This window comes from Cricetulus griseus, chromosome 4 (genome assembly GCF_003668045.3).
Source record: "Cricetulus griseus strain 17A/GY chromosome 4, alternate assembly CriGri-PICRH-1.0, whole genome shotgun sequence".
NCBI classification, from domain to species: domain Eukaryota; kingdom Metazoa; phylum Chordata; class Mammalia; order Rodentia; family Cricetidae; genus Cricetulus; species Cricetulus griseus.
The window spans coordinates 33,356,614-33,367,887 of NC_048597.1; the positions used below are offsets into that span (position 1 = coordinate 33,356,614).

An 11,274-nucleotide genomic window follows, 5' to 3' on the forward strand; every position below is an offset into this window, starting at 1 on the left:
TGAAGTTAAAAATTAAGAAACTAATAATATGACACAAAAATGCAAAGGGGATATAAAATAGGTAAGGGCAGTAAAGATTTGGGATGAAAATATCAAAATAATAGTAAGAGAATCCTAACAATAAATATATAATAAGATTTTAAAAATTAAGAACAAGTGACCAACACTTAATTCTTTATAAAGATATACAGTATAAGATACTTGGATTTTTCACCTGAAGACACTAGCTTTGAAGTTTAAAGGAACCAAAATGGGGGCGGCACAAATAACTGCTTCAATGTGCCAGGCATTAACGCAAAGAGGGATCCAAGGTAGTTAAGCCTTGCTCTGCCTGGCCTGCCTTGCCCATGAGTAAAGACAACAACCACAATAGGTATGAACTTGTATTTCCAAATATGATCCTGACAACAGAGTGAGTATAGAAGCAATTTTAAATGCATTCCTGCCAGCCAAGAGAGAGGAAGAACCTTTTGATATTCACTCAAAAAAGTGGCCTTTGGCCTGAACGGGGATGTAAGGGATGCTTGAAGAGCACAAGCTTGCATGAAAAAAATCAAAGCAATCTGTACTGGTGGTACAAGCCAGAGAAATTGAGTAATCCTGGTTGTCCAGTCATGCTGGTCTCTGCCCCTCTACTACCCACACATAGTTGAGGTCATTCATCTTCCTGCAAGTGGAGCCATTATTTCCAAATAGAAGCATCCTCCACTTTCCTCTGTTAACAGAGTCCCACTTACCACCAAATAGACTTGTGACCTTGATTCTGCATCCAAGTCTCCATTAGTTTCCTGACTTCACACTGATACTGTGTATGGTCCCATGCCTTGATACTAAGAAGCAGAGGAGATATAAAAATATACCTTTCTGACCCATTCACCCTAGCCACAACTTTGTCACTAACTCCTCGCCAGCACCAGTGAACAAGTTAACAGCCAGAGAATTCTTTCTTCAGTGCCTTCTTGCTTCAGAGAGAAATTGTAGGTCTCCCATTATTATTTTACTTTACAAAGTCAGACTCTGCTAAATGGCACTGACAGAAACCTTACTTTCTCTTTTGCTTAAGGTTCAGCTGAGGGCAGGGGTTGAGTGGAGGAGAAGAGGAGAAGGGTGATCTTCCTGCTCTGCTCTGGTGTCGAATGTTAGGTTCTGTTTTCTGTTGAAAATCTATACTGTCTTCTGTTTATTGTCTTCATAAGACTGATTTTCTTCACAAGTCTATTGTTTCTGTCTCAGAAGCATCACACACCCCACACACACAACCCCATGGAGATGACAGAATGTACTGTGTGTCTCTAATCTGGCATTTTCATTCTCACAAGCATTTTTCTTAATGGCTGATCTGTTATTTAAAAAGTTATTCTACAATGTATGATGCTCTTCCTTCTATGAAATGAGTCATATAAGTTCTTTATCTTTAACTTTTATCTATAATTGTTTTTCTTTTGCTTTCTAATGAATGGTATGGAAATTTGATAGACAACTTCTAATAGTGAAACCAAGTGTACTTACTTTTAGTCAAACAAGCTAAGCAATGAACAACAGCAGTAAGTCATGTTGATGCAACTACCCCCAAAGGAATAAGCATACTTAAATTCTGTGACATTCTTCTCCAAAAGATAAACCTAATGATGCAAAAATATGAGAAAGATCCAATTAAGAATGATATAAAATATATGGCCAGTACTCTTCTCAAGTGTCAAGGTCATTAATGACATGGACACTCTAAAACTGTCACATTCCATAAGACAGCAAATAGAGTTGAAAACTAAAGGCAAATTGGTTTCTTAAACTGAATAATTGTCAGAAATTACATTAATAGAAGATGCATTAAAATTCAAAAGTAAGTCTACAGGTAATAGTATTGTATTGATGTAAATATCTTAATAAGAATGCCATGATAGTACAAAGCTGCTCATTTTAATGAATTTTGTTGAAGTGTACCCCAATCTCTACACTATTAATTTGTTTCCTCACAGCCTAATGTCATTATTAAAACAACAAAGTTAACATGGATGTGGAAAAGGCTAGGAGACCTCAACCCTATGCAAAGAAACCATAAGCAAATAAGGAGTGATGAGAATTAAAAATTAGTTTTACAGAGATAACCAACTGGTTATCTAGTAGATGATGGCCATCCCTGAAAGCATACATGCAAGTAACGTAACAAAGACTGAACAGGATGTACTTATGTGTTTATATATATATTATATATATACCATATATATATATATATATATATCATACTAATAGATACACAGGTATGTATATCATAGGCAAACAAACTTTTATGTATGTGAAATAACAATTAATGTAAAAAGAAGCCACAAACTTAAGCTAGAAGTTTAAGTAATCTAACACAAGCTGAGAAAAAGAGTAAAAAACATATAAATTTATATGATGATTTACAAAATATTATTCATGATATTAATAATAATATTCTAAAGGAATGCAATTATGCTTATACAGTAGGTTTTCTCTATTGCATTTGCTTTAAAAAGGAGGAGGGAAGAGATGGAAATTGTTCTGAAAAAGTTAATGCCTAGAAATTTTAGATTTGGATATTCTGGAAAAATAACACAAAATTTCTTCCATTAGCTAGACAACATTAATTAAAGAAGAAACTTTCACATTAACCATTCAATTTTGGAATTTATTGGTTTATTGAGTTCAAAATTACAGTGCTAAAGAAAAATCTCTTAAGAATATTGAAAGTACATAGAAGAGTTAATTTTTTTCTTGTTTATGAAGCAGATTCATAGTTGACAAATTATTTTGGAATTGATTTGTATACTGTTTAATAAATACAATCCAACAATTTAAAGACTAATACTTCATGTAAGCCATATTTTACTTTCTATATTTCATATTCATAGAATTAATTTAATGATATGCAATTAATGTGCTGCAGATGATGAAGATTTTTTTAAAATATTATAAATTTTCATAACTTTCTTAAAAGCATTTAAAACCTCCTTGTTTCTCAAGCTGTAAATAAAAGGGTTTAGCAAAGGAATTATTACTGTATAAAATACAGCCACTGGTATATCTTTATTACCATCTTTAGATGGTCCAATATATGTAAGAAGACAGATGTAAAATATTGATACAGAAAGAAAGTGGGACGCACATGTAGAAAATGCCTTTCCTCTCCCATCCTTGGATTTCATCTTGAAAATAGTGAAAAGAATGCAAAAGTAAGAGACCAAGATAGTGGTAATTGTAAAGACTTGAATTGGCATTGAAAAAATATATATCATTAATTCATTAATAAAAGGGTCTATACAGGACAGCCTATACAGTGGAAGAATGTCACAAAAGAAGTGATCAATACGATTTGATTTACAGAAATTTAATCTTAACAGACAGCTTGTCTGAATCATGGAATGCAAGTTGCTAGCTATGAAGGTGGCTATACTCATCTGAATGGAGAGCTTCTTGGACATCATGGTGTGGTACTGCAGTGGGTTGCATATGGCCACATAGCGGTCATACGCCATTGCTGCCAGAAGGAAACAGTCTGCAGTTTCAGCAAAGCAGAGAAAATAAAACTGTGTCATACATTCATAGAGAGAAATCCTTCTGTCCACAGAAAAGAAGTTCTGTAGCATCTTGGGAGTGATGGCACAGGAGCAGCAGGAATCCATGAGAGCCAGGTTGCCCAGAAAGATGTACATGGGTGTGTGGAGACGATGCTCTATGTAGATCAAGACCACCAGCCCGAGATTCCCCACCATGGTGACCAGATAGATAACAAAGAACACCAGGAACAGGAGGGTGTTCAGGACTGGGTGATCTGAGAATCCCACCAGGATGAACTCTGTCAAAGAGTGATTTTCCTTTGTCATTCCTGATCTGTGATAAGACAAAATTAAAAAGTAATTGAGCTGCAGTTACAAGCAGAAAGTATCTTCTTATCCAACTCTAATTTCAACAGGAATATAGAAGAAGCTCATCACACCATTCTCTGCTATCTCCTGAAGAGCAGTACACCCAGCATAGGTCATTGTGAGAAGTTACTCATAGACAGTGCACAGGGCTATCCTGAAACATCCTGGCAACTCCTAGAGTGAAAGAATTAGCTGCATGCGCTAGCCGGTATCCAAGAAGAGGCCCATGGTCTGTCAATTGGCATTTCCCAACTTGATGGAATCTTGTAAGAACATTCTCTGGGCAAAATCATTCTAAGTGTTGTGTTTTGGGATCCAAGTGATGCTGAAAAATTAATTATCTCTTGAATCTAGTAGAGAATCTTTAAAATCTACACAGAATAAGGGTGGTTTGGGACAAATGAGTTTCTCTGTTTACAGTTTTCCCAGATAAAGTAAAAGTTGGATATTTTCAGAAGAATCGCTTTAAGGCAGGATAAAAATATACAGCATCATTATATCTTCTTAGTTTTGAATCACTTTTATTCTCATTTTCGCATAGTCTGGTTCCTACTCTTCTAGTCTGGCAGGCTTCCAAACTATTTACTACTCCTTAATTATTTGGCTGTCCTAAAAGTTGGTCCAGTTTTAAGCCTCTTGTAGGTATAGCTAACATGAGATTCCGTGACAAAGTGTCCATTCACCATTTAATCATTGATCATTCTAAATACCCAAATTGTATAACTCCTATTCATTCAGAAGAAATCAACACCTTCATGTTTTGGGTCTGGTTGTTAGAGGATTTCCACTTAGCTGATTATTTTAATCCTCATGTGAGGTCATCTGTTTCTAATCTGCTGTATTTCAGAATTCAATGATCACTCTGATCTATTGAATTCTGTTACAGTGTGACCAGGATAATATTGTAGTGTATCAAGTTAAGAAACCATATGGGATTCAAAAATGATGCCATTATGTTTTTCCATCAGAAGGAATAAAAGACTCTGGGTTTAGCACACCATAGGTAGAACATTTTGTAGATAAGCGTACAGTACTTACCCCACATGCATTTTACTTTTCTTATTCTACAAATTACCTAATTTTAATTAACTCACAAATAAAACCATTACACAAGTAGTGTAAGAACATTCAAACCCTTTTCCAGACCCAGACTCTACATGCCACTGACCTTCTATACATTTAGAATAACCATAGAGAAGCAAAGGTTTCTAAAATGCATTTTTAAAAAAGGAACACATTTCAGTTAGTATTTAATTGATCATTCTTCTAAAATTAACATATTATTTTTGCTGCTTATTCACATAATGTGATTTTGTTTTCTATAGTTTTATATTAAAAGATATAATCAAATGAATAAAACAAGTAGACATTTATATTTCAGATATGTAACATTTTATAATATCCCTTTGACTTAAAAAGAAGTTTGAAAATATATTTGAAGAACTTCAAATAAATATTTTTTTATTATTTAAGCACAACAGAATAGGGAAATCAACTGGAAATATTTACATGTAATTTTCAAAAGTTATTTCTCATTTAGAAGGTCTAATAGAACGTAGTAAGCCAAAACTCATTTTCCCCTCTCCACTATAAATACAATTATTTTGCTGAATCAGAAATCTATATTACTGTCCATATTCAAATTATTTTATAGAGTCATTAATATCTTACCTGGATATTTGCTGAGAAATTCTACTACATTTGAACACAGATTGACTGGATGAGTCATTTACTGTCTCATTATATCTTGTCAGGATATGTTCAGTTTAGACACAGAAAAATTAAGTAGGTAAATTGTAAAACCAACAAAAACACTGAAATGCTTTAGGGATCTGGATTTCTTCATGTTTGTAAGTAAATTAAAAATCCACACTCATATTTTGAGTTCATGAACACACATTTTATATGATTGGCTTCTCAAATGATGATTATTATTTTTAGAGAATTTGGAATAAATATTGGGTCTTTAAAACATTGGGGAATAAATTGTGAACATCTAGGACCATTAATTAGCTAGCTTCAGGGCAGGGTTCTGATGATTCTATGGAGATTTCCTGGTGTTAGACTTTGTGCATTTCTGTAGAGACTCCTTACCTGAGAGCCTGTTTCTCAAATCTTCATTGAACCAAATGGTTTTAATTGAAGATGGAAATATAAATGAATAAGATCTTGAAGAGAAATCAAACACCCATTATTAGAGTCAATTTGTAGATATTATTGGTTTGTTCCACACTTGATTACACAATCATCTCTTATTTGACCTAGTTGAGAATTGTAATGGATAAAATATATCTATATGACTCACATGAAGTAACAGATTTATAGATATCTGGATTTGTAGATGAGGAGGAAAAATCTGGTTCAATCAACTAGCATCCCTTTCATTCCTTTCACTACCTACAATGTGCCTGACCACATCCTACAGATCCATTTTCTGAAACAACTCTGATAAAGTGTTCCTTGGGACATGTGTCAGAAGATAAACAGAGTGAATTTGTAGATAGTGGAAAAAAAGACCATGGTTCTTATCAGTTTATTCCTGATCACCCCATCTAGAGAGTAAAGTCACTTATCTTATTCTTTATAGACAAACCTATATTTTAAAAATGGAACTATACTACCTTGTGTGTGAAAGAGGCTAGGCACAGAATGAGAAGGACTGTTGTTATTACTTGTAGAATCCAAAGAAGGTGATGTCACAGACGTGAACGTAGAATAGTGGTTACCAGAGGCTGGTAGAGTTTGGTATATGTGGGGAAAGTTAGATCAATGGGTAATGAGTTACAGTTAGATAGGTTCAGGAGATTCATTTTGTTATTGCAGAATGAATGGACAAAGAAAACAATATGTGCTTTAAGGTTCAGACTATGGAAGGGAATCTAAATTCTTTTTTGTTTTTTTGCTTGTTTTTTGAGGCAGGGTTTCTTTGTGTAGATTTGGCTATCCTAGAACTAGTTCTTTAGCCTAGGCTGGACTCTGACTCAAAATGGTTTACCTACCTCTGCCTTCTGAGTGCTAGAAATAAAGGCATGTGTCACCATTTCCTGGATGGGAATTTGAACTTTTTTTTGTTTTTTCGAGACAGGGTTTCTCTGTGTAGCTTTGGAGCCTATCCTGGCACTTGCTCTGGAGACCAGGCTGGCCTTGAACTCACAGAGATCCGCCTGCCTCTGCCTCACAAATACTGGGATTAAAGGTGTGCGCCACCTGGCGGGACTTTGAACTTTTAATGTATACAAATGATAAATATCTAGTATCTTTAACTTAATTTAAACATGACACATATTGAAACTCATTATGATAACCCATTAATACATGCCATTTATGTTTTATGTTAGTTAAAATAAACATTTGCCTCATTGCCATGTTGCTTTTGTACATTGTTATTGGCAATTTGTAAACCTTGCAATTTTTGAGACATGTTCTCACTATTTATATAGCTCAGTCCAGCCTCCTATTCCACCATCATCTCCCTAAGTTCTGAGGAATGGAGTACTCCTACTGAGGTCCTATCCTTGTTTTCTTTCTCCTTTTCTTTACTCCCAGGATTCTTGATCTGACTTAGAATTAGATTAAGGGATCCTGACATGTCAGTAGTTCAATCTGCAGTTTTTATGAGAACAGCTATGCGTGGCATGAATTTGAAGTAATTTAGATAGATTGACGAATCACCAGGGTGGCTTGTGTCGTTCTCACTTGATCCTTGCTTGATAAAAGCCATTGGATCTTGTTCTGACTCACTCATGTGGAATATGCCTATCAAAATCAGCTTCCCAGCACTTTGCAATCACTTCATGCTGGGACGGTGCCCACCTGCTCCTGCTCCATAGATCTGCTTCCACCAGCAACAAATCTGCTTTTTTGTTCGCTGATGGCTTTGCCTTCCGTCCAATACCAACAATTGGGTCTCTGGTGGAGCTATTGACTTCTCACAATTCCCCTGGACGAGGGGCTTCCTTTCTCAAGCACAGTCCTTTCCTCAGCTTTTCGCTTTTCTCAGAGTCCTGGTACCAGGTGACTGTCTCTCTCTCTCTCTCTCTCTCTCTCTCTCTCTCTCTCTCTCTCTCTCTCTCTCTCTCTCTCTCTGTCTCTCTCTCTGTCTGTCTGTCTCTCTCTCTCTCTCTCTCTCTCTCTCTCTCTCTCTCTCTCTCTCTCTCTCTCTCTCTCTCTCTCTCTCTCTCTCTCTCTCTGGCTCAGAGCCTTTGGCCCCCACCCTTTGAGCAACTACTCACTGGGTAGCCTGTGCCTGTCTCCTTTCTATTGACATTCATTAGTACAATTTCCCATTAGATGTAATCTTGAACTGGTGGGGTAAGCTGATTTGAACTAGTGTTTTCTGCCAGCTCCATCTGAGGTTGGCACCAGAAGGGCATCTAGAACCAGAAGGACCTTACTAAAATCACAGTTAAACTAGGCCAGAAAGAACACATTTTATACATAAATGAAAATATGTCTAAACGTTTTCTACTTAAGGTAGAAAATGTGAAAATTTGTCAAGTCTTCTTCTAATTTCTACCTTGAAGTAGAAAACAATAACAACAAGAATAATTTTATGTACCTGGGTATAAATGAAAGTAGTAACAACAAAGAATTGTCTGTATATTTTCATTCGTGGCTAAGTATAAGTGGGCAAATTATCTATTTTTTACATAGGAAGGATAGGGGAGTGGGGGAAGAGACAGAGGGAAGAAAGAAAGGGCTAGAATTATTATCTTTAAAAATGTTTCTTAATGTAATTTCTTTATTGATTCTTGGGGACTTTCATATCATGCACCCCAATTCCAATCATTTCACAGTCTCACTATACTCACTCACTCTTGCAGTGTACCTCCCAAAAGAAAGTTAAAAAAAGGAAAAAGTTTAAAACTAAATCAAATCAAACTAAATGAACAAAAGCCCTCTTTGCTCCTCTGTCTTCCCCGTCTCTCTAACACCTCTTCATTCGACCTAGTAGCACTGGGAGCTATAGTGTGTCACACTGTATACAACCTTTGTACCTTACAATAATGATTTTAGAGGTAAGTCCAGCATTTAACAGCTGGACTATATTTCCTGCCTTGACTTTAATGTCTTTTACTTTCTCCTGAACTAGAGTGTTAATTCTAAATTCAGTATGAAACCTTAGTGATCCAAATAATAGCAACTACTCTGACGATGTCAATAGAAAGACCATTATTTAGTCATGTTCCTCCATAAGACTTCTAACATCATTTACTTAGATGTTAAAGATTAAATTATGTCTTCTATTTATAAACTAGTACATCTATTTTTCCTTTTTATACATGCATGTTTTATATAATTTGTAAATGTATACAGAATAGACTGCACATATACATTATGGTTCATTGAGGATTATACCTTGACATATATTTATATATGTATTTGAGTACCTAAAAATAAAAGCATATTGAAATATGTCAAAGATGCTCCCATTACTCTTTTTGTGTGTGTTAATGATTTGTTATATCTCCACATCTCAAGTAATATAAGAATTTGCATTTCTTGGTGTGTTTTGGGTTCTGTGGAAGGAAAACCATTCCCATTAAATTTGCCTTAAAATGAAATATTGGCATGGTGTATATCACAAAATTGATCTGACTCCATTTTATTCTACTAATATAAAACAAAGTGGAATGAAACCTAGATAATTGTTAGAGAGATATATGAATATGTGTTCTCAAACCAAACTAGTGAGATTTGCATTAAAATATTAACTATATATATGTTTAAATATATCAACCACAAAACTTCAATAAAGTTAAATTTAATGTCTATTTTAAAAATGTATTTCAGTAGAAAATATATTTTGACTTTTACAAAAGGAAAATACATTTTTTCAAAATTCACAATAGTCACTAAGCAAGAAAGTTAAGACAAATACTTAAAGCAAACATCAGAAACTATATATATATATATATATATATATATATATATATATATTTCAAGTATAATTTAGAAAAACTTTTATGTACTTACTTATTAATTTATAATTTGGGAGGACTATGGTCACACAATTTTTCTTCCTTTCCTCTCTCCAAACAGTCCCACTCATTCAGGTATATATATGTAACAACTATTTTTTTTCTTTTAAATTAGAAACAAGTTTGTTTTACATGTCAATCCCAGTTCCCTCTCCCTCCACTCCTGCCCTGCCCCTCACTTACCCCCATCCCATCCCCTTTCTGCTCTACAGGGGGAATGAGGCCTTCCATGGGGGAATATGCAAAGTCTGTCATATCATTTGGAGCAGGGCTTAGAACCTCCCCGGTGTGTCTAGACTGAGAGAATATCTCTCTATGGTGAGTGGGCTCCCAAAGTCAATTCATGTACTAGGGATAAATACTGAGATCTGTTCTAGATTTTTCAAAGTTCTTTGCTACTTCCTTTCTATTCTTTCTCTTTCGTTTCCTTCATAAATCTGTATGTATGTCTTTGCTCAGTACTGCCTGCTTTGCTTCCTCTCTTTTATTGCTTTTTATGTACCAAAGTTTTCCATTTCATGTTGATTGTGCCTTCTCCTTTTAGTGTGTTACATATTTCTCTTCTCACTTTTTAATACTTTGCTTAAAAGCTTTTCCTTAAATGTTTTACAGGTAAGAGACTATGATAGTCTATGACCACAAAACAAGCATCAACCTTACCCCACAATTCTCAGAAAACCACCACCCATCACTGTGTGGCTTCCCTTCCCGTCATTTCCTGTTACTTTCTAATTACATGCAAGGAACTATTTTCACCAAGACATTAAAATTTTCTAAATTTCAACACTCAGAGAACTGTTGTCATTTACCCCCAAAGATCCTTTATTTTACCTTCGGGAATTAGATTTGTTGGTTTCCTTCTCATTAGCTTTCCCCCCCATTAAAGCCACATTTCTCAAATATCTGGTTCAGTTCTGGTTTGCATCAATACTTGCCTTTCCTTTGGTTTTCTTTGAAATAATATGGGTTCTTGAAATGACTGTTTTTAACACAGAAATTCTGAGAGTATCAGAATAATTAGCTGGAAAAGCATGGGTGTAAAAGGAAGGGGGCTAAGCAGTCATACATGGTCATTAGTGTTAAGCCTACAACAGACTAATACTACTAAGTATGCACTTTTCAGGTTCAGGGATATTGACCAACAGACTAGTGTATCTTAATTGCAAAAAACATTTAAAAAGACCATATCTGTAGTCACAAATGCTATTTTCATTACATTGAACACCAAGTTCAACTGTGAGTATCACTATATAATAGTCACTCAATATTACAAATCTTATCCAATTTATATGTCTTCCTAGTATTGTCAATGTCCAGTCACACATGTTTCAATAACTTCATTTGCATTGGATATTATCTGGGAAAATTTTATAAGTTTGTCCATTAGATTCTTGTTTATAAACTCC

At 34.9% G+C, this 11,274-nt stretch overlaps 1 protein-coding gene across 1 annotated transcript; it reads right to left on the minus strand.

Moving 5' to 3' along the window:
• Positions 1 to 2,894: 2,894 nt before the first annotated feature.
• On the minus strand, positions 2,895 to 3,845 carry LOC100766369 (olfactory receptor 181). Its single transcript, XM_027413342.1, has one exon. The coding sequence runs from the start codon at positions 3,843 to 3,845 to the stop codon at positions 2,895 to 2,897; it is 951 nt and encodes a 316-aa protein (XP_027269143.1).
• Positions 3,846 to 11,274: the final 7,429 nt, after the last annotated feature.